This window comes from Oenanthe melanoleuca, chromosome Z (genome assembly GCF_029582105.1).
Source record: "Oenanthe melanoleuca isolate GR-GAL-2019-014 chromosome Z, OMel1.0, whole genome shotgun sequence".
Taxonomy (NCBI): domain Eukaryota; kingdom Metazoa; phylum Chordata; class Aves; order Passeriformes; family Muscicapidae; genus Oenanthe; species Oenanthe melanoleuca.
In genome coordinates this window covers 38810978-38835903 of record NC_079362.1, presented here as the reverse complement: position 1 = coordinate 38835903, position 24926 = coordinate 38810978, and the positions used below count along the sequence as shown (strand labels likewise).

General features: G+C 39.0%; 1 protein-coding gene across 4 annotated transcripts in view; it reads left to right on the top strand.

The window, feature by feature from the left end:
- AOPEP (aminopeptidase O (putative)) overlaps positions 1-24926 on the top strand; it is a 190006-nt gene that overhangs the window by 151690 nt on the left and 13390 nt on the right. For all 4 annotated transcript variants that reach the window (XM_056514251.1, XM_056514250.1, XM_056514249.1 and 1 more), the window contains exon 14: positions 12926-13042. In XM_056514251.1, the coding sequence (XP_056370226.1) occupies positions 12926-13042 (117 nt within the window). The remainder of the gene's footprint in view (positions 1-12925; positions 13043-24926) is intronic.

The window sequence follows — 24926 nt, the reverse complement described above, 5'->3', positions numbered from 1 at the left end:
ATGCATAAACAAGTGAGCAAGAGTAGGCTGCTTCTTTTTGTGGAGGTACTTGAGCACATCAAGTTAATTATACCTGAGTGCTTGCAGCATAAACTGTGATTGTCATGGAGTGTTGTTGGTGTAGGTGGCTGGTGATGATGTGGATGGGATTTTGGGGTGTATTCAGGAGATTACTTATAAGTATGGGGAAAAAACTACACAGCAAGCTGACTCTCTACTGCCTAATTTGAAAGAAAAGCAAAAAGTGCTATTGGTTTGTTTTGGATTTTTTAAGGCAGAGCTATGAAGGGTTAATTTTGCCTGTGGAAAGTATTCCTTAATTATAGCTGTTTGTTCTTTGTTACCATAGCTTTCCTAATTTCAAAGACTTGCAAATGTCATTAGACTCAAATCAACTGTCCAGTTTTCATGTGTTAAAAATAGGAGTTCAATGATAAGAAATTTGTCTTAAATCAGTAAGGTACCTTGGAAATTTTATCTGGAAAAATAATAATGAAAGTATTTTTACAGTCTTTTATAAACTGAGAACTTTAATGCCAAGTTTCTCGCTGGAGGGAAATTTTTATAGTGAAGTTATAAACACCTGAGAACTGCAGTTTATAATGGAAACTTAGGGTCCATTTTTGCTGCAGCAGCATACACATTTCTCAAATGAGACTGACTTCGCTAGAAGGAAAGAGCTGATAGAGTAGCTGCTTTTTGCTTCTTAAGAACAAGACCCATGCTAAGCAGATATTTTGCTTGTACAGTTGAATAGGTTGCCTTTCAGTATTTAAAAGCATTCATTACTTACCTATGTTTATACCTAGGTTTAAATGATTGTTACCAAGCCATTTCTTAAATTAGTAGTGGGATTGCACTGTTTAAAACTGAATATATGTGAATATAACTTGGTGCTGTCACTGTGCATACACTGCAAGTTCTTGGCTAAAGCCAACTTTTCAGTCAACTATTTCCATAGTAGATAAGATTATTAATAACTGTTGAAGTACTTCACTTAGTGGTTATCCAGTATAATAAATAATACCCTGCTGCTGCACAGTCAGCCCACTGCTCCCTGGCATTATCTGCTTGATTGTTTTCACATTTATATGTAAATTCAGGGATGAAGTGTTGGTCTTATTCTCCTTACTAGAAAAAATAATCCCTTGAAACTAATGGGAGCTCTCCTTCCATAAAAAGTATGTAATGAGCCCATAGGTCAGCAAATTTTCCAGGTATCCTTCTTGGAGGTTAATATTCTTTCTTCCCCCTCTTTTCCTGAAGAGGTGGAAGAGAAATAGTATGCAGCCTCAGAAATAAGTAAGTGAATGCTGTTTGGCGAAGGATAGGCTCGCCTGCTGTCACTAGCAGTGGTTTTCTCAAATCTGCCTCTTGACAGGAAATCCTGCTGCAGCCAATCCTGGTTCCTCCAAGTCCATGTACAAGAGCTTAAGCAAGGCATAAAATACCTGGAATTCAAAAATGCACAGGTCAGGATATGGAGTGCTCTCTGCATAACACACATTAGATCCTTTTGTTAAGAGGTAAAGTAGTATAGAGAGGAATGGCAGAAAACTGAATAGTTTATCTGCACATTTATAGAATAAAAATTAATAACTTTAGTTTGGCAGTTTTAGTTAAGGATTTATTTTAATTTTTCTGCATCAAGTGCTTTTACCATTGCTTTGTTAGTCATTTGTAAAGCATTGGAAATGTAAAGAGTGTCTTTAAAAATGAAGATTGTAGTAAATTATTGATTTACTACATTTTTTTTACTACATTTTTTATTGATGGAAAATATGGTTGAAAATCTCTATTTGAAAATGCAGAACATAGGACGCTCTTTGATTTCAGCATGAAAACTTGTCTTTGTGCCTGCTTCTGGACATCAAGTTGCAGGTACCTCTATTTTATGTTAAATTATTCCAGGTGCTCTACAATGTGATGCATAAACCTAATGGATGGAGAGCATGACATCAAGTTATTTTAAGCACCTCACTGAATCTTCCTTACAGAAGAATAAAAACCAAACAACCAAGCAACCAAAGCAAACAAACAAAAAAAATCTTAAAACACCACCACCACCGTTTGGAGACAGGTTAAAAAATTATTGAATTATTATGTGCGCATATCTTCATATACTTACATACATATATCAGTATTATAAATTAGCATTTAAAATTGTATGCAATATTTAAATATATTAAAAATTAAATTAAATAAAATATTTAAATATATTTAAAGCCTCTCGTTTTAGTTCAGCTGTGAGACTGAATTTATAAGGGTGTTATGCCCTTAAATGTCATATTTTCATTCTTACCCCTTTATCAGCTTAGTAGTTACTTAGTAGGTCTAAAATATTTTTTCTGTTTCTGTCATGTTTTCATAAAACCAACAGACATTTCTATAATCACAAGAAAGTACTAATTTTGTTTTTTTTTTAAAGAGATGTTCAGGGCCTAGTGCTTTGATGCAATTCTTTTAAATTGAATAGTGTTTCCACACAAATCTGTATTTATGAGTCAAAAAACAAATCCATTATCAAGATTGAAAAGCCATTATTAATGTTGTGTCTACATGTGAAAGTGCTGATCAGTACATATAATGAAATAGTTTCTGATTCTTTTTAATAAGACACCTATCATCCTAAACATTACAGAAAGTCTCATCCAAAAACATGAGCAGAGTGTAGCCCTTATATCCCATTTTAAACTGATTTTATTTGATAATTAATTCTGAAAACATTAGTACTTCAACCAGATTTCTGGGTTTGATTAATTTTTTAGTTTTTTTAAGAAGTTCTATTCCTGCACATGCTAATGGTGTGTCTTAATATAGTGTTTTATAGTGTTTTAATACTGTCTTAAAACACTCAATTCCTTATACTCTTTCAAGCTAAAAAATCCCTAAGTCAGACTGCAGTTTGGAAAAGTTCATGTCCAGCAAGTTTGAACTTGGATTATTTCTATACTTAGTTCTAATGCTCCTGTATAGAAGAAGTACAGATTTTGAAATACAGATTTCGGAAGAGAAAATCTAGCTGCAAGATCCTTGCTTGTAACTACGGTATCTTTTTAAAGACCACTGGGCATAATAAGGAAGTTGTGCAACATTCATCCACTTGTTCTCAGATCTTTTAAGGGCTTGATTTTATTTTTTTCCAGTGTTAATTGTCTTTTGCAACAGTTTAAATTAAAACCTTATCCATATTTAAAAAATTAGGAATAAAAAGTAGTGGGATGCACTTACTCTGTTCCATTGTTCCGTATCACACTCATCAAGATTTGAGTAGCTTTTAGAAAAAAACTAAGCAATGAACTTTCATCAAGTATTTTGTCTTATCCTCTGCCCCTGGAGAGAGCTGTGTGCAATGAAGTGTTTTGTTTCAGAAAGGGTTTTCTTGGGAGGTAGAAGTGGTCCATTTTCGGTTTTTTTTTTCCCTTAAGTACACCTTGCTGTATATTTGTAGTAGAGCAGATAAAACTGAGGAATTTGGCCTATATCTGGAGTGAGAGGTGGTGACACTTGTGACCAGTCTTAGGTGACAGTGCAAGTTTTAGGACAACTCATTGAAAAGTTCAGTCTCCTTTTCAAGAAGTTGGTGTTTAGGTGCCTTTTCAAGAAGCTGGTTTGCTTTGAATGGAGAATTGTGGAGCAGAGGAAGTGCCTGGCTGTCACCTGTGATCTTTGGGTAGCAGTCAGAAGTGGCTGCCTCTGAGTCATCACTGTAGCCTGAAGTTATTGACTTCATAGGTATTGTGGTGGGAACCACAAAAAAACTTGAAAACCAGTGTGACAGGTAACCATACAAGAATCTGTGTTGCTAGAGTCATGGTGCAGTGTTCAGTGCCAGTTATCTTCTAAAGTGCCAAAGGCTTCCTTTTGGCATGGTGGGGCACTTAGGCTGAGAAGTGACAGCAGCTGTGGAACTAGATAACTTTCGACCACAGTGGAAGAGTTCTTTCAGACAACTGGATTGTTTTAGTCATGGCCATTGTGGTACCTTAGTTAAAAAATAATTCTAGAAGCTGATGATGGTGGATTGGCATCTCTGCATCTTTGATGCAAACTCTATATCCTGCTCTTCTACGTTCCCAGCAGCACCTATTCTTAGGTTTAGACTGTTAGAACTATATCTGTTTTAAGGTTGTCCATGTTTAAGACTTTCTTGGAGGCATGTGTATATTTCTGAAACTGGAGTCCACTCAGTCTGGTCAATTGCATTCTCAACAAATGAAAAAAACCCCAAGAGCAACACCCAAAAACAACAACCAATCAGCAAACAAAACTATTCTAAAAGAAAAAAGGGATTAAGTGGATGTGGTGTGTTGTAAAAAATGGTTGTGAATATGCAGAGGCTTTATTGGACAGACAGTCAACCAGACCCAGATTTCAAATCTCAAGAAGATATGGGTCTGGAAATGCAGTGTATCTACAAAATGTTTAAAAGACACGTGACATAATTAAATATGAAAGCCCTTGTTACCTGTTGTTCTGGAATCAAAAAGGGTAGAAAAAAGAATTGATTCTTGCCGATTCCAGTTGTAAAGGGTTAAGAGCTGGAAGTGCAGGTTCCCATCTGTGCTTTAATGCTTTCCTCCAGGAAGGCTTGTGACATTGTTAGTGCTTTATGATGAATCTCAGACAGCCCTCCCTGAAGTGATGTTGTATCCTGCAGCTCCCGCATAAGCTGACTGGAATTGATAAAGCTTCCTTCAGCAAAGCCATGCTAGTGAAAATTTTGAAGAGAAAGACAAGTTCTTTTCTCTCTCCTTCTTCTGGTTTGTTCTCTGTATGCCAGCTGTGTCAGGCATGTAGTGGGTGCTAGGTATCGTATCTTTGTACTTGACTTACCAGAAAGGAATGCATTCTGGTCAACAAACAGATTTCTCTAGGACCTGACCACACCAGAGAGTTGGAAAACGTGTAGTGAGTTCCTTGAAGATAACAATCATGGCTGAACTCCGGGCGTCTTGCATTGGTAGGTATAGGAGGAACAAATTTCTGTGCTAGAAGTGGCCAAATTTGTACCAAACTTTAAAGGAAAAGGATGATACTTCTTCAAGCTGGCCCTTGCTCGGTTCTATTGCAAGGATATTTCATACTGAAGGGGTTTAACTTCCTGGGCTAGTTGCCAGAGATAGAACTTTTCATATTCAGCACTAGGTGGTGAGGTTACTTGCCCAGTAATTTGCAATTTATCAAAGCTTAGAAAAATTTAATTTTCTTTGGCTCTCAGGTTTTTTTCTTTCTTATTCTAGTACTTAAAATGAGAAGAATAAAGGAAATCTGTTTGGGTGCTGAAGGTGTTCTCACTGATGGTTGTGGCTTATAGTCCATCATTATGCTTCTTCAGCTCTTCATTTTTCAGTGTCTGCTGTAGTCCGCCACTTTATTTTAATGCCTCAGAGGACGCTTGATAGACAGTTGGTTCCAGAGGATCTAGATGTTGGTCATTCAAGGTGAGGTGGTTTATCCTGCCACTGATCAGCTTAAGCACATTATTTGGAGCAGTTGAGACCTGCAGTGCTTTGGGTGAACAAATTAGGAGGCAACTACTTGCACTTCAACATCTACTTCAATGTGTGTATGAAATCTTCCCAACAATTGCTAAGACTTGGTGGTCTTTTCTATGACTTCTCTAACAGTAGGAGTCAGAGAGTTGGAAAATAAAACAAAAAGTCTGCTTGGCTTTGTTCTATGTAGTTAGACAGATAGTTTGCTGAAGCTGAAGTGCCTCTGTTAGGTGTGCTGTTAGGTGAGAAAAAGTGGTCCTGATGTCAACTGCTTTCAACTGGGTAGCACTAACCACAGGGCTGATATCACCTCCCCACTGCTAGGGACTCCTGAGATCGAGTGAAGGGATGACTGAAGATCTTGCTGTTGCCAGCTTCACCTTTGGTTTGTGTCACAGTAATGATGTGTGTGAAGTATGACTTGAGATGGGGATTTGGCTTCTTGTGGCTGCTTGATGTGGCCATTTCATCTGAAAGCAGGAGCAGCACATCCTGGAAGCTTGATAGTAACTGGCAGGGCAGGTCATCTGCATAGAATATAGTATGTGTAGTTTAATATGCTTAAAAGGGAATTATTATGCTTGAGGGTAAAGTTACAGTGAAATGTTTCTTTGGGAAAGCTAAGGTTGAGAAAACCTGACTAAATCTGTAGTGGAAGCCACCTGTTTTTCATTTTGCTGGCTCAGCAATATGTTACATCATAAAAGTTTAATCATTTTTGATATTTCAGTGTGTTTATGTTAGATTGCAGATGCTGGATTTCTTTGTAAGTGGATCTTCTCTCCATTAAGTAAATTATGAGAAAATACTTCATATTAAAGCTTAAGACAAAAATACTTTATGGACTGGTAGCAGTGGCAGGCCTTTTAAAAATATTACTGGTAATGTGTAACCAGAAAATCAGACACAGAATGTAAAACAGGGATTTGTGTCCTTCATTCAGAAATGTTTTCATATTTGTGGCCGGAATAAATCAAACCTTTGTGTTTTAGTAGGTATCAGCCTTAAAATTATTCCTGACACAGCCTATCTGCTTTAAAAAAAAAAAAAAAAAAAAAAAACCCAAAAAACAAAAAAAGCCTTAATTTTGATGGTATAAGGATGAAAGTAACTGGGAACAATATGCCAGTGCAATTGTTTATTTAATAAATTGGTCTCAGTGTCATTTTTATGTTCTGTTAGTAAGAAATAAGTAGTGTCATATATGTGTCCCAGAAAACATATTTTGAAGTACAGCATGAACTTGTTGGAATTATTGTTTTTTGAAATGAGGCTTTTTGAAGCAAATTTCATAGGAATATATTTTTTATTATAATTACAAGATAAAATTCCTGATTTGTGTTTTAAAAATGGTTATGTTTAAAAACGAGTTGCTGAGCATAGGAAGAGCTGTCTGAAGAGATCCTGAGAAAAACTGCACACAGTGGGAAAAGATATCATACAAGTGCATGCAGCTCATTATTAGATGAGAATGTGTTACAGAGAGATATTTTGCCTTTAATTATATTGAGGACTAGTTATCTTTCATAAATATTGAAAGGGGAGATGGCTTTTCATCAAGAGAGAAGTCAAACAAACTGTCCCAAATGAATTTGAACAGAACTGTCTTTTTCACTAAGGGCTTGTGAAATTTTGTCAGCCCCTAGCAAAGATGGCTTTAATTTAGAAACCAGTTCAAGGCATTTTTATGTCAGCTGCAGAATACTTTTTTCCCTTCATATTAATCAAACAGCAGACTAGTTTGTTCAGAATTAAACTCTCTTCAGTAGTGTATTACACTTCACTAGTTAACAATCATTAATGTAGACATTTTTTATTTAACTCATATGTTGCTTGATATGAGTGCATTTTAGGCCCTGAAGGGAGATGGGGGCGGGGGGGGAGCATGCCTTGCTTTTATTTAAAAGAAGTCACTGTGCTGATCAGCATCTGAAGAATATTGTTTGAGGTAAACAATGACATCTCATTAAAAATATGGTTGACTAAACAGTGTTTTCTTGAATTTCCAATCTACTAATTTTCTGGACAGTTTGAGGAATGAGAGGATTTTTTCTATGAAAGTTTTTATTTTTTTTACAGTCTATAGAAAAGAGCATTGAAGGTGGTGGGGGAGAGTTTATAAAATGTGATTGATTCAGTGATTTGTTTGACTAGTGTGAAGTAAAAGTGCAGAGATGGCCTGGACCTATAAATCCTGTCTCCTGGACTAGTAGCATTGCTTTCTTGACTGCAGTTTATGAGGAAAATGAACAGGCTGCACAAGATTGAGACAGTCTCTCTGGAGGTATTTAAAAAACATGTAGACTTGGTGCTTAGGGACATAGTTTAGTGGTCAACATGGCAATGTGGGTTAGTGGTTGTACTCGATGATATTAGAGGTCTTTTCCAACCTAAATGATTCTATGATCAAATTTTGTTTGAAGGAAACCATTCACAACTGATCTATGGGGTGGGGTTTTCCCTTTCTTTCCAAAGAGGAGAGTGGGAAAGAATTCGGCTTGACTTCGGAAAATTTTCTAAATGTATAAGTGAAAATACATTTAATGTTTTTGGGGGTAGGACACAAAACAATCTTCCACCAAATACAGGAGAAATATACTCTGTCTTAGAAACTTCAAACATTTCTGTTTTTTTTCAAAAGTCAAATTGGTTTAATTCTCTATAAGGCCTTGTTTTTCTTGTATTTCAGCCAGCATTTTCAAGTGCACAGTAGTGATTTTTTTTCCTTTTCCCCCCTGTTTTTTGCTCCGTGTAAACAGTTCCTTGCTGTGGTTACACAGACAAATATAGCAGAGAACCCTTTTCTTGGAGAAGATTCTCCCTGTGCATTTTTTAACCATTTTTGGGAAGAATTGATCTATTTGTGCATGTGAGAGAGGGAGGCAATAGCTGTAAATTGAAGTGACATCATATATATATTACTCCCATTGATCCACTTTTAGACTAGAGCCAGGATAAAAGGAAATGGCATCAGGGAGGAAGTATGCTCATTTAGGCACAGATCCCAGTGTGATAATGGAGTAATAATAGAAATCACGCCACTGTCAATCGGTTGCTGCATTAGTCTGAGGCAGATCTCCCCTCCAAGGAGGCTTTCAATGACTTCATTCAAGTGCAGGCAGGAGCAAATGAGATATTCAACATACCAGCTGTACAACTTTAGTGATTTGTGTCCTGGTGGAGGGGTGCAGTGCAAGTGCTGGTGCTGTGGATACTCAAGTAGATATATCTGTGTCACATTTCATGGCTGTGAAAGGTCAGTAGTCAAATGTTTCAGTGGCAATTTTTTTTCTAGTATAAAGGGTGAATCTGGCATTTACTGCGTTTGTTAATGTAGGAATTGATAAATAAGCTTTTTCGTGTGGGTGGTCTTCTGGGATGTGAGGTCGATGACCTCTGTAGCTGCTATACCAGATCTCTGAAGAGGAAAGATTTGTTTTCTTTGTGCTTTTTACAGATTAGAAATTGTACTTTGAATATTCATAGTTTTATTCAAAGATTATTTGTAGAAAACCTTTAAAACCTACTAATCTATTAAGGTACTCTTAGGTAACATAGTATAATGGCTTAAGTGTTTTGTGTACTGATATGAATAAAATACAAAGTATGCTTTTCTTACTTCTGAGAGATTTAGTATGCAGTGAATCTCAGTTGTATTTTCAGTTTGTTTATGTTTGCTTTATCATCTTGCATTTTCCAAATACAGACCCAGTTTTGGTATTACCTATCATTTACAGTTGTTTTAAGGATAATAGCCTTGTTACTCAAACTTTAAAGCCACCACATCAGGTATCTTAGGGGAAGCAGGGAACAAATAATTGTTTAGTGGCAGGACAAAGTGAACTCTTTCAAAAGAGTTGGAGGAGAGGTTTTACAGTCTTAAGGGCAAGATAATTTATATAGTGCTGTAATACAGCTTTGTAGAGGGGATGATGTTAAATTACATGGGACATGAGAGAAGACCTTTAGTGTGCTTGATCACAACATAATCATTTAAATCCTCTTTGTAGTGTCCACTACAGTCACAGCTGGGGGATGGCCAGCCTTGAGAAAAGCAGTAGAATTTCCATGCAGCCGGCATAGGTTGGGACAGGAACTATCTACTTTACAGTATAAATAGATTCTGTTGCAGCAGTCATTGACGTAATGAAAACTGTTTCTTGATCTTTGCCACATTTCCTGATTGAAGCGATCTGCTTTTGTAATTGCATAAATTTGAATATTTTGATTAAGCATTCTCTATTATAGTTCAGAGCATGGGGGGTTATTTTACTTTATTTTACTTTATTTTACTTTATTTTACTTTATTTCATTTCATTTAATGCGGAACACTGAAATTAGGGTGTTATTGTTGTTTTCTGAACGTTTTCAACTGAAAACACAACTTGAGACTGTGACAATTATCCTGCTGTAACTTGCTGTATCTGTGTTGTGTACTTTTCTGTGGGTGTTAGATATTCAATATGCATACTCAGATTATGAGTTGTTGTAAAGAAAGTGGTTATATAGTGCTTGAAAAGAAATTTGTGTTTAGTTCTCTACAGTATTCATGTTTAGGTAGCACTTAAAGCAAGGACTTCTTTTTATTAAGCAAAAGGCAAACAAACTGATAATGGACAACAGGCACTCCAACAATTCTCCTGCTTTGAAAGATGGAAAGTAACAGGTGGGCAGGACAAATAAAGATGGTGGTGGGAAAACAAAAAACAGTGAGACTGATGTTTCTGACAGAAAATTTAAGTACAATTTTTTGAAGCTTATTTATAACCATTAAAAGACTGCTTTGGTGAGAATGGTACTCATATTGTTATGGTTGAGGAAAAGAAAATGTCTGCACCCTTGAATGAATTTTGCAGCAGCCTCTGTCATGAAACTCTAGATGAATTTTCTGTCTTTTGGGCTAATATAGTGTTTTAAAGGAGAGTCTCTTTTATTGAAAGGAAAGGGTCAAATTGTAGATGCGTGTTCCTCCTTTTGTGTTAGAAAAAAGTCATAGAACAAACTGTAATAGCTGCGCCCACTAGTGCCGCTGTGGGGAGAGGTCTGGCAGCGTGCCCCTCCTCGCCCCGCCCGTGCTGCAGGTGTTCCCTGGCTCCTGCCTTGCACTGCAGTTAATCCCTGAGCTGGAAACTGCTATCTAAGGTGTCATCTTGGGCAGCTGGAACGTGGGAAAATAGCAGGCACTGTGGTCTCATCCGTAGAATCATAGAAGATGCTGGTTTTGAAGGGACCCACTAGGATCATCGAGTCCAACTCCTGGCCTTGCACAAGACACTTCAGTAATCACACCATAGGCCTGACAACATTGTCCAAACACTTAATGAACTCTTGGTTTTGTTTATTTGTTTCTTTTATTGGGGGAGTTGGTTGGTTGTTTGATTGTTTTACTGACTCTCAAATCTATATTGAGAGGAGTTTAACCTGTAATTCTGAAGAAACTTCATTAATGTTGCAGCACTAGACAGACATAAATTAAGGGCATGGCTACTGCTCTGCTGCGGCTCTTTTGTTGGCTTTAATGAGATTCTGTAATGCTGCCTTAAACAATGGCTTTCTGTGGGTGAATCTGTATAGCAATTACACTGGAGATACATTGTAAAAAACTCAGCTGTTCCTATGTCTTCAAGTAGCTGGTATTGTTCTTCTGTCTTTTTAGTTAGCAGGGAAAACTTTCTAAATCAGAAGTTACCTCTCTTTGTGTGGTGTTCTGCAACATTTTAGTGTTCAAAATTAGTTTCATTCCAAGTAGAGCCACTCCCAGACGTTTCCCTGTCTTATTTTTTAACTTGTCTTACCAAACCCCTGGCAGCTGCTGTTGGACTCCCTAATAAGCATTTAAGCTGCCATTTTGGTAGTTGTCCTGAAACCAAATATTCAATATTTTTATATACCTGACCACTTTTAACGATACTATTTAATTGGCAGACTTTGGTATTACTTACAAAACGTTCCACTAAGAGCTAGTAATATGTGAGGTATTTTCAGTCTTCAGGAATACAACTGATTTTACTAAAAAAAAAAAAATGGAAGGAAATTAAAATGCAAAGAAACCAAAGCATTATTATATTAGTGATGTCCTTTCCTCTTTATTCTGATTTAGGTATTAATCAGTCTAAAAGGGAAGAAAATGTCATGTTGCTACATTAGTTGTTAATGTAAATATTTTACAGATTAAGATTTACCAGAAGATTCTTGGTATCTTCATGAATTTGCTGTCAGAGATCAGGAATCCAGTCTTATTCAGTCCACATAAACAGCTCTGACTGTGGGATGTGTTGTTGGAAGAGGCATTTCCTATAGCTGACTTAATTTCATCCTGGCTTTGCACATTGGCGTGGCAGAGTGGACATGGGCAGGCAGCGAGATGGAACAGAATCGCCAAATGTGGTGAAAACGGAAATACTATGAAAGTAACAGGATGTCTTTTTTCATTAGTCTGTCTCAAGAACATTTGAAGTGAGCAGAGTTGATTTCTTTCTGTATGCAAAAGCTTTACTGACATTCTCTTCCCTTCCCTCTTCTTCCCCTGGTGCTCTGCAATGATGAACAGTGGGGCAAGTTTTGGGGCATATAACAGAACTTCTGACTGATCACCTTGGAGCCTGAATTTCCAATAGATGTTTCCTGGCAGCTGCTACAATTTCTCTCTGAGCTCTGTTTGAATTATTTATTTGTTCATCCAATAAGCCTATTAAACAGCACTTAAGCACTGGCTGCTACAGAATTATTTTTTTTTTAAGTTACATTAAGTTCCAGTTCAGAATGATAGGTCCTGAAGTCAAGCAACTGACTACTGAATATATATCCATGTCTAGATGCTATACCCTATGTGCCACGAACACAACATTCACGCATATTTCCCCTGAAGGGTTGGATGATTTGTGACTCACTGACTAAAATATGCCTCAAAATGTGTTTTTACAACAATAGTTCGGTGGTTCACTTACTTTTGTTCTGTTTATTTGTTCACTGTAAACATATCATGCAAATGCTTGTATGTCCGATAAAAATCCCACTCTGAAAAATTATCTATTCATATACCTTGTTGATTCCTCAAATTATGCACTGTAAATTATTCTCTCTTTTTATTTCTTCCAAATCCAGACAAAATAGAGTTACTTATTTTGTACATTCCATAAAAATCTTACTTATTAAGTCATGATTATGTTTCAATAAGGTAAGCATGTTTTAGATCTGACCTAACCATAGCAATGGAAACCATGGACCGTGCCCCAGCACAGTCCTTCAGAACACAGATAGATAAACCCTGAGGTTTTTCAGAAACCAGCTAGAGGTCCAAGTTGTATTGCAAGCACGTGCTAGAAGTGCACTGGCTATCACGATCTTGTCCTCTTTGGTTTGTTTCCATTTACATTGTTCAGCCAGTAGAGATCTTCAATCACACATGGCATTTATTTTTCTTGTAGCTTCTCCCTGACCAGCTGGTCTTACTTCTGGAGTCCCTCTTGGAGGAGAAGACATTGTGTCCTAAGATACTGCAGTGCTTGGAGAGAACATACGGGCTCCGGGAGCAAGATGCTGAGGTAAGTCACTTAAAAACAAATCTCCCTAAAGTATGCCACTGTGTTTTTGACTAGGAATGGCAGCATTCTACTAGGAACTGGGATTGCTGAAGTTCTTTTTTTCCATGTCTGAATCTGAAATTGGATGATATTAACTCTGTGTGCTGTAATGACTCAGTGTGTTTTGTGTAGGTTCAGGTGTGTTTTGCAAAATGTGGTAGTAAATAACAGTGCAATCCAGATGTCCAAACTGTTTTACATGTACTTGTCATGGTTTGACTTGGGTTTGCCAATTTTAATGTATTCAATTTCTTTTAGAGATAGGATTTAGGAGCAAAAACAAGGCAGGCTTAAAACTTAAAAGGGTATAAGGAGAAATTTATTAATAACACAAAAAGAAAAAAACATTCCGAATAAGATTTCAAGATTATTCCCTCATCCCCCTTCCCTCATCTTCTACATTTCTTAACAGCAACATACAGAGAACACTTCAGTCAGTTATCTACTTAAATAATCATTTCAGTTCACTCTAGAGAGAAAAGTTCTTTTTTTTTTTTGGTTTAGGCATAGGGAGTGTCTTCACTTTCACAATCTGCATCCGCCCAGAGAAAAACTGCAAATCATTAATTTCCTCCCATCCCTACAGTCCCTCCAGAGCTCTGTTATGGGTCATGCTGCACGCTTGGGGTACTATTTTTAAAGCTAAGCTGCTGAAAGACAAAATTCTCTTCATCTCTTTTTCTGTTAAATGTCTCTGTCCATCTTTCCAGTCCCAAAACAGAGAGACCCATTTCCTCGAGGCAAAAGATCCTTTTTCTCAAGCACTTTAATCTCATCAAGTATATTTCACAGTTTAATGAAATTTCAGTGTAGTCACAGTCCCCGTATAGCCCACAAAAAAAAAAAGGTTTTCAGCTCCTTATCAGTGGCATCTCTTCAATCTCTTCCCATCTGGAAAACTTAGCTTTCATTCACTGACTTCAGTAGACTCCTTGTTATATTCTTTTCAGTCAGGAGATCTCAGGAGATCTGTAGTCTCATCCAGACATTAAAAGGTTTAAAACTGCATCCAGATAGTGAAGGAGCTGGGCCAGGCCATGCTGGAAAAAGCGTGGCTGCAAGGGCCACGTGGAGCAGGCCGGACGAAACTCCAAACTCAGCTGCACCTCTTCACCCCGCACGGTCAGCTGGGGCTCTCCTCTCAGAACAGGGGGAAGGGAGAGGGTGCCGGTGGCTCCCCCACCCCCTGCGGGAACGGACCGGGCCGAGCTGAGCTGAGCTGGGGCCGAGCCCGGGGCTGAGCCAGGGCCAAGCCGAGCTGAGCCGAGCTGAGCTGAGGCCGAGCCTGGGGCCGAGCCGGGGCTGAGCTGAGCTGGGGCCGAGCCCGGGGCTGAGCCGGGGCTGAGCTGAGCTGAGCCCGGGACTGAACCAGGGCCAAGCCGAGCTTAGCTGAGCTGGGGCCAGGGCTGGGGCCAGGGCTGGGGCCAACTTAACCTCTATGGAAGCCGGAAGTCAAAGGAGACCGGATTAGCTTTACCAATGTGATTTATGAAAGCGAAGTAACTTTTTAATTGGTTACTTAGTTTGTCATCCACTAAATCAGCTCTCAGACTGGTCCCTGCAGCCCACAGAGGAAGTTCCCAGAGAGGGGACAGCCCTCCTGTTTCCAGGCCCTGTGCTCTTCCCCCCAGACACCTCCCAGCCAACCTCCCTCTATGGAAAACCAGCACAGTACCTAAGGCAGCATATTTGTTCAACTGTTAAATTTTTCACTATGTTCTTCTGTGTAGTGAAGCCCAGTTTGTATTCATTGTGATATTGTCTCCAAATGTAATCGTTAGTCTGTTATAGTCTAAAATAATTCTTCCATATTGTCAGCTCATATTGTAACTGTAACTCTTTGCATGCTCCAAAGTCTCACTCAGGGTTTAGGAAAGTTAGCTTTCCAGAGAGACTATGATGTTTTCTGGTTTGGGGCCTTAATTTAATGTTTTTTACAGTAGCTTCTAGTAAGTGCCAGTGACAAAAGCCCCTGAGGAAATCACTGCTTTATATGATATTGTAAAGCATAGCATCCCTGCTCCAAAGTGCTTTATATCTTTGTGAGGTAAACCAGTAAATCTTTATTATCATGTGCAGAGAGGACTCTTAGAAGTCCCATAGTTTTCTCAAGCTGGGAGAGTTCTGACAATTGAAGCAGAGATAGTGGCTGAAAGCACCCCTGCAACAAGCCTGTGCTTCAGGTACACAGTATTCAAGAGGGGAGGTAAGAACGTGCAATCAGTGATGAAAATAAAGGAGTGTAGAGATATATAGGTTCGTGTGTGTATATATATATATATATATATATATATATATATATCTCCATATATATGTATAAAACAAGGATTAATCACAAGGCTGACATACAACCAATCTACTGCGCAATGAACGAATATGGTGAACTTAACATCTGACTTCTGTTCATTTAGAAGCTACCTTGTTGAAGGTTGCAGAAAGCCAGTATGCCTAATTTACCCTGTTATAGTCGGAACTTTGTGGCGATTATTAGAATTGAAGGAGAGAGCAAAATCTGTCTCGTTACTCTTATGCTGAAGTTGCTGTGTAGATGCTTGGAAAGATGTGGGAATCCAAACCTTAACCAAAAGATTCATAGAACAGTCTATCCTTCTCTCAGAAAAAACCAAAAAAAAAATATCAACCTTTCAATTGCTCCTTTGTACTGCACCTTTTTACTTTATGTGATGCAGTTTTCCAAACAGCAGATTTGTTTTTAATTAGTACTTGAACCAACATTTCTATTTATAGGTATTTGAATATATTTTAACCACATCTGAATACCAGTGAAATGTCAGTGATTCTATTATTGGAAGAGGAATTAGCAGGGAGATAGATCAAAGCAATAGATGTTGTTGCTATTTCATGCCTGTGAATTGTAAGCACCAGACCACAAGCTTCAGTTTCTCAGGTTTTTTCCTTTCTCTTCACTTTCATGCTTTCTTTTTTCCTTGCAGTGTTACATAAAAGTACCCAAATGATCTATCAGAACTTTTTCATGGAAAAAACTCCACCAAACCACAAGATTAGGATGTCTGAAATGAATGCAACCTCCATTTTATTTTACAAGGTGAAACCAAGGGATAGCAGACAACTCACTTGGAAGTACAACTAAGATAACATTAATATTAGCATTTTATCAGTTGTCAGAGCCCAGACACCTACAGTCCTTTAAAAGGAACCAGATCCTATGGCCTCACCTACCTGAGGAACAGACTATTTGTGTCTCATTCTCATATATGTGCACAGGGAATTTTTGTTGTTGTGACCTCAGGTCAAAGAACTTCAGTCTGAGCCTATTCTTGTCTAGATTTAATTTCTGGAGACACAAATCCCTTACAATGATGCTGTTGTTTTACTGGAGTTAAAATGTTCTCAGTAGCTAAACATCAGAAATGGATTATTAAAAATAAAAGCATAAAAAACTTGCAAGATGGCCAATAAAAAGATGAAAACTTTCAGTTTCACAGGATTCATTCCAGGATTTTTGGAAGTGAGGTTGTCAGCTCTCTTCCATCCAGCTGTAGAAAGTTAAGAAATTAAACTTGCTTCTTATTTTTGAAAAGTAGCGTTTAAATTCACAATCATCTTCCAGTAAGGATAAGCAATTATATGGCCTTAGTGTGAGAGGGTATACAAAGGAGTGTGGGGTTTTTTTTGTATTTTCACTAAGTTTGGTCTTAAAATTTGTACATCATAATTCTGAAGATTAGTACTGGTGGTTCTTCTGTCCTGCACAAGTACAGCATGGAAAGTCGTTTTTCATATTTCTTAATGCTTTTCTGCCTGTATCACTGAAGCATTTTTATTTTGATTTTAAAATTGACCATGCTTGTTGTAGTAAAGCATTGCACACCTGGTGGCAACTGCACCTGCCCACAGCAAAATGCAAGTCTGTCCCCAGCCAGCGAAGCTGCCAACAGCACTGTTTGGTACTCTTGACCATTTGTTACCATGTGGATGTCCAGCCTGGACAATCTACGGGCACATATTGCTTCAGAAAGGAGAGGAGGGTTTGCAGCAGCTTATCTGCCTTGTTTTGATTCCTTTGTGTCAGTGAGGAGAGAGGTCAGTCAACCCTGGCCTGGAACATAAAGGTTGATCTCTAAGAGATCTCCTCAGCTACTCAGTGTTGTTCCTGTCCTCTCTCAAATTAGATTTCAGTGCAGATATGTAGGCTCAGGGCCTATCTCCCCTCTAAGACAAACACTGATTTGAATGCTTCTTTTAACAGGCAAAAAAATAAAGCATAGGTTAAGTAGCATATTTGTGATTTGTAATGCATAACTTTTGAGCCAAGAACTGCTGATGGCTTAATCACATTTCAGACTGGTCTGCCTCTAGTCTTGGATACCAAAAGAGGTTTGTGGGGCATCTGCAAATTGCAGAATTTGTGACTCCTTTGCACTTTTTGCAGTCCATTTCTGTAACAAATAATTATTTCATTTTCCATTTACTCCTCAAACCTTGGAACATCTGAGAAGACACAAAACTGCGCGTTTGTTTTCAAAATATTAAATTAATTGATCTGAGCTATTTGAATTCATATATCTGAGAAATCTTTGTTTTGAAAGCAATGAAGGTTTCAAAAGCCATTTAAAAGCCATTTTTCCATTCTTCTCTCTGTGCCTTGAGTCCATTGTGGCTCAGACAAGTGGTGTCAGGCAAGTGGGAGGAAATTCTATGGAAGAATGATTGTGTCCTCAGTTTTCTCTTCCCCCTATTTTGTGCTGCTTCCCACTACATAACAAAATAACTCATGCACAGGCTACATCTCCATGACATATCACATCCTGCATCCAAGAGAAGCATTATAGAAGCTGGCTGCGTTTTGAACATGACAAAGTCCAGCTGGAAGTTCAGCTGGCTGAGGAGAAATGGGATATATTATAAAGCAGCAACTACAGTTGCCATCAGACAGCACAGTAGGATAATAAAATTTAAAGTGGGTCTGGGATTGTTTTGATTTTGTTTCTTTCCAAAGTGGCTGTTCTGTGCAGCTGTTTCATTTATCCAATATCTAGCATGTGGCTGAATGTGGAGAGTTGGGCTACATGGAAAGATTTGGGTGGATAGTATTTTTTTGTATCTATCTAACCTTGATGACATCTTTTCTGATATGACAGTGCAATCTTACCTCATTTGAATAAGCTAGTGAGAACTTTCATATAAATGAAGTAGGGTAAATAATTTACAAAAGACACCATGAGATCTGAGGTAACACTCAGTCTCTTAGCTAGAGGAGCCTTTTCATTATTTCTGTTCTTCATTTGGTCAAAGACCTGTAACTTGTGGGCACACAAGAGCACAGGATGGCTGAGTAGCCTGCAGAATAATAAAAAATGTGACAGGAAGAAGATCACAGCCATAGGAGAAGAACAGTGGGTGTGACACTTCTATCTTATTTAAGACTTGATGATATTTCTGCAAGTGTGTTTTACTTGTTGCTGAAATATCTAAGAAGTGGTGATAAAAACGTGGATGGAGGAGAAATATTTATGGTGTAATTCTCCAGATTTTTCACTGTAAAGTTAGCTTTTCTTTCTTTCTTACTCTAGATATCACTTTTATCTTGCCTGCACAGCATATGGAAAGCTGATTTGTTGGTTTTCCTTGTCTCAGCAAGTTGACTGAGATGCTCTTCACTTACATAACACTTTCCCTGTATTTGGGATCATAATGTGGTATATTCTGGGGAGGGAAGAGAAACTAGAACTCTTGTGAGTAAAATGAGTTAAGATCATAATATCCTCAGTCATATGGGTGGCGTAAAGCCATTCTCACACAAGTACTTCATTGTGCATGAGGTCTGCCTGTGAGACCAAGGCATCTTATTTCACTGACAGAAATGCAGTCATGCTAATACAAACCATTTAAGGTGCTTGGCATCCTAGAAGTAGTGAGAATTGTGTTAGGACAAAATAACTTTGATTCGTTGATCTTTCTTAGCCTGTGAAAAGCTGGCAGACGTGGAAGTACAAATGAATTCTTGTAATTTCCCATCTGATGGTGACTGTGTTTAGCTGAGCACATTCTCAGGTTGCATGATTCAGCTGTCCTGCTGATTGTGGACAGGCATTGTTTGAAGGCACACTTGTTGAACAGAGCTCTGTAGACAACACCATAAAACTGGGTGGGGAAAGGGAACTGTTTGGGAAAGGTCAGTGCACACCTGCAAAAGGCACTTGGTGAGCTTTCCATTCAGCACAGCCACTAGGCCAGTCCTCCCTTGGGGGTAGGGACTCAGTAGCAGTCTCCAGTTTTTGAGTACAATTAGTAATGTATTACAAATACCTCCACAGGCTTGCCAGTCCTTCTTGACTGTACTGGGTCGTACAGGTAGGTGTGCTTCAGATAGTGGCATTGCAACCACAGAGGGAGACATATGGTTCTTTTCTTAACTGATGTCATTGTTGGTATGAAACACAAATCAGTAGATAAAAAAGGTGGCAGCTTGAGCTGATGACCACATTGCAGGGCATTCTTTCTAGTGAATTTGGGGTTTTTTCTGCAAAAGTAAAAATAGTTCCTGTAGTTATTTCATATTTGGATATACAGTTTATTATTCAGTTTCACTTTAAGTCAGGAGGAGATGCCTTATTTTGGGTAAGATAGTATGTTTTGCAGGACTTAAAAATCTGCTGTGAAAATTTACCAGGAGTGCAAAATAAATTTCACCTGCCTTTTCTTTTCTGAATGTTTTAGAGCATTATTGTGCCACTAGACATGGGTATGGTTGCATTGAATATTTTTTTATTTGCAATTGAATTGCAATTAGCACATCAAGAGGAATCTGATAAAAGGAAAAGAATAATAAGGAACCTAGAAAAAGTTCTATAGATAAGCCAGCCTGCATGGTAGGTTTGTTTCCAGAATAAATAATATTTGAGGTTTTTACACCCAATTACTATTGAGATAGTCCCTTCATTAAATCGAAAAGAAAGAAGATATGTGTGTTTTCTTCACTATTATCAGTCTGATGCTTTTCACACACATCCTCACAGAAATACTATTTTCTTTACCTGCTCTATTTCTTCTGCTTCTTTATGGAAATCCTAGCAAGGATATATCTCTGTCATAGAAAGCCTTTTCTGTTTTCACTAGAAAAAGGGCTAATTTCAGGGTATATTGTAGACTGTCCTCATTACTAATAAATGTGTTGACTGAAGCCGCAGCCACTTGCAAAATGTCCTCTGTGATCTTGAAAAATTTTGAGTCTTCACTGTTTCGTGTTCTTGTTCATGTTGCGTCTAAATCCAATCTGCAGGCTCTTTGGCACAGACAGTATTGGTATTCATATTGGTTAAGATAGTTTTTCAAAAGCGTGCATGCAGGAGTTGCATCTTTTTCCCAATGAAAGGAGCTTGGAAACGAGTAACTTCTAGGAAGGTGGCACTTGCTTCCCAAAGATGAGGTCTGAAATTTAGTGTGAAACTAAGAAAATTGGAACAAGATGAGGGAAAAACGCTTCCAGTGATAGCCATGGGAGTTGTCCCATGAGGCTCACTCTGGCTCATGTGCCCATTGTGACTGAGTGGATGTGTTGAGATGAATTTGCAAGACTGGCTGAAGGATAATCTCTGTAGCTATAATTTGGGTTTGTTTTGTTTCTACATGCAAAGTAGGGGGGCTTTTCCAGCCACTTGAGAAGAACAGAAAATCCCTCCATCAGCATTAGCTGAAGGGCATGATCAGAGCACGAGATCCATGGAGCACTGGAAATAGCTTTGCACCAGTCAGCACTCCCGGTCCCACACCCCTGCAGGAGCCAACAGCAACACATTTGTTCCAAGTGATCTCAGTGACTGCTGGGTGGCATGAGCAGGAGTTTTTGTGCCCTGACTGCTGCCATTACTGGTCCTGTTCACTTATCACCCCTGATTTTTTTCTAACCAGTTTTGCACTTAATTTCCTCTGGCAGCCCAGCCCAGCAACTTAGTGAGACTTGGAAAGCAGGGGAGCTGTTGGTAAGAGGGAACCAAATATGCAGTATGGGTTGGTTTGGCATTTTTTTACTCCTTATCCAAAGAATCTGTGGAGGAAGGGATTGGAGGTAATTCAAAGAGAATGAAGTGGTGGAGTCCTCTGTGCTTCTGAACTCAGTCCTAAAGGTTTTCTGAATTGGATGCAATTGCTTTATATAAAATTTTACTCAGTATTCCTGTGTTGTGCAATACAAACCCAGTGCTGTAATACAAACCACCTGCCTTTGTAATGAAACTTAAAAGGTTACTCTGTTTGCACATATATGATAGCACTCGCATAGGAGGATGGTAGTAGGAGGGATTAGTTTTTAAAATACAAACAAAACCCCTAGGTATCAGCGGTAGGGATGTTCCTCTGAGGCTTGCTTTTTTGGGGGACATTTTTGGTTCGCTTATTTTGGTTTTTAATTCTGAAAAACAATCTGAAAATGTTTTTATTTAAAATAAAATTATTTTGAAACTTCATCCAAATAGCTCATCTAAAACTTCTCATTCCGTTTAAAGGCTGGCTGCAGATGCAGAGCATGCCTGAAAAAGACCACAGATTTGGAAAAAATTTGCTGTGCCCTGTGAGGTCTAAATACTTCAAGAAGCAGGACAATTCAAAGGTGCACATTTCGATGTCATTTCATAACCACACAGATGTACTACCACTACTGAGTCACTGACTTAAGAATGTATGTAAAGTCTGCTGTCCTACTTTCAACTCTTGTGCCACTTGGAGTTGCAGTGTCCTGAAGATGAATTGTGTTGTGCTGCAGGTGGTGTAACCATTGTCCTAAGCAACAACTGCCACTGCATTCCAGCAGCAGGGAACAAAAGCGGTGGAGAAGATGAATAAAAAATGTCAAACATAGATAAAAACCTAAATATTCTCATTGCAGGAATGAGCATATTTCTTCTGAGTTTATAAAATCAGTATATTTTTCCCTTAAGAATTTTTGCTGGGAATTGAAGAAGGGAGAACGAGTATTAGAGTGATGCAAAAGGTCTTTTTCTTTGGAGTCCAAATCTTGTATTTAATTATTTTGAAAGTTGGAAGCTAGGTTTTAAGCAATGTGAAATTTGAAGGATGTGAGTATGGACTGAGTAGACTGGCTGTGACCTAAGTTATGGAAGAAACAGGCAGCCACATTGTTCATTGCTTGGAATTTGAGTCTTATTTTCATATGGAGTTCCAGATTTTGTCTATGACAGTAATCTTGCATGGAAATAACAAATGTTTTGATCACAGTCACTGTGGGAGACCAAAGATAAAAGGTTTTTTTGCCTCTAGTTACAAGATGGATGAGATAGAAGCAGAGGGATGGAGAGAGGGGCATGGGCAAAGGGGATGGCTTCCTGTTGCCTTGATACTTGCCTTTTGTTTTACTGAACAGGAGATATAATTTAATAATAATTGGTAACAGGCTGTTTGTGTGCTTGATCTCAGACTCTTCAGAGTTGAATTTCTGCATCAGATGTGTATTTTATGTATATTTTATTTTTTCCACTATGTTTGGGTTTACAAGCCCAGCATGCTTTTATGTGCATATATAAATAATCTGTGTTGTAACATATATGCAGACACTATATGGGTAAAAATTATAAGCAGACTCTATCTGGAGACAGCCAGAAAAGACAGTGCTAATGGGAAGTGTTTGAATTGTTTGCTATGGTGGTATAAATTCCTGCTGATTCCAGAGATACTGTTGAAATAAGACAAGGGGTGACAGCTTCAAACCGAAAGAGGGAAGGTTTAGATTAGCTATTAGAAAGAAATTCTTTGCTGTGAAGGTGGTGAGACACTGGCACAGGTCACCCAGAGAAGCTGTGGGTGCCCCATCCCTGGCTGTGTTCAGGGCTGGGTTGGATGAAGCTCTGAGCAGCCTGGTTTAGTAAAAGGCCTCCCTGCCACTGGTTGGAGGGTTGGAACTTGCTGATCTTTAAGGTCTATTCCAGCCCAACCCATTCTATGTTCTATCATAATCTAGCTATTATTGTAGATAGGTAGGGTGTCAGAGGGGCTGTTTACGAGGTGGCAGACAAGATGTTGGTGCATTTTAGTGAAAGTGTCTGTTTGGATGTGTTCATATGCTGAAGCCAAGCTTACCTTCCTGAAGGCATGAGACTTGTCCCTGCAATACCTCTCTGATACTGGTTGTACCTAAGGCTGGGACCTGGTCTTCCTTCCCCTCCCTCTGAGGTGCAGGATCTCCTGGCCCCCCAGCAGCTTCTCCATACTCACCCTTAGGCTGTACTTTCACACATGCGGCCATCCTCACCAGAGCACCCTGTTGGGGAAGGAAGGAGTGAGAATGGAGAGCAGGCAAGGTGGCACAGGCATTGCTTCTGTCACCAGCCAGAAGGTGGCCTTGCTCCTGAGAGCTAGAAGCACCACAGCAAAGCAAAGCTCAGCACACATCTCCAGTGAAATTGTTAAAAAGGCAGATGGTGACGCCTTTTCTGCCATCTTCATCTTGCTACAAGCTGTGAATGGCACTGGTGCACCCACATGCTGAGCAGGCAGTACTGAAAGTAGAGGCAAAGGCGAAGCATTTGGCTACAGTATCAGTAGTGTACCTATGTTTTAAATTAAGGCTTATTTTTTAAAACCTTTGTTTTTAAAATTGAGTTCACATGCTGTGTTAAACATGTCCTTACTTTACATGCACTATGATATAGGAGCTGCTCTCCACAGCATGGAGACAGTGGCAGCACAAATGTGCACATCATGAGAAAAGCTGCCAGCCAACATGGCATTGTGGTCTCCCAGACAGTGCTGTTGAAACTGTCATACTGCTTTGGTGTTGGTGGCCTTTTTCTCAACTAAGTGTTCTCTGGGTCATTTCCCTATCATAACTTTGTTTGTTGGCTTTAAAGCTAGAGACTATCCTGTTTTGTATCCATCTCCTGTTAGACAGGGTAAGGAGGAACAGGCTGAAGAGCATTGAGATTACAGAATTAGGCATCCCAACCAAGCCTCTTATTCACAGTGACAGCTTTGACATCAGAAGAGAGGCACAGCCAGTGCCACCTTTGAAAAAGGATTAGACATGGCTTCTTAGTCTCTTGCCTTTTCTGACTTCTTTTGGAAATGTTTTTTTCTACCAACACAGCTGTCATTGATCACAGATGGGGCCCACGCAGGGAGAAGAGTGTCTGGTTTGTAGTTGGGAGCTCTCTGCTGTAAGGCTGAAGAGGGGAGAAAAAGGGCATTTGTCTTCTCCAAAGAAGACCTCAGCATTTGCTGCTTTGCCAAGAGTGAATCCTGTCCTGAAGTGCTATCCTTTGGTTGCTATGCCTCTCTGACCATAGAGAGCAGTAAGGTTGCCTGCTGCTCTGCCTGGGCTTTCTGAAGCAGCATGTTTTGTCATTCCTGGCTTCTGTTTGGTCACACAGAAAAGAAACTCCGTGGTGGCTGTGGGAAAGATGCATGTTTTATTTGCAGGTGGAAGGTGGAGTCATGTTTACAGCATGTGGAAGCTGATGAGGTTGCTCTTGAGCGAGGCTATGGTACTATATAAACTTTTTAACATTGTGTTATGTAGAACTCCGTGAATGCTAAAACAGGAACATGTGGTTGGAGGGGAGGAGAAAGGACAGGAAGAAAATACATGCCCCTAAATCACATTTATAAATGTGAGAAGGTTCAAGCAGGCACCTGTTGCTGCTTGAGCCTTGCAGAGCTGTGGAAGCATGCTGTCTGGCCCATGGACACACGAGCACAGGTACAGCTTCAAATGCTGCCAGCTGTCCCACAGTCTGCCATTGACCAAGCAACAGAATTTGCCTTTCAAATCTTGATTATGTAACACCTTTTTCTTCTGCCACTAAATATAGGCAGTTGCTGCATGAGCTTTACCCACAGCTCTTCATCAGTG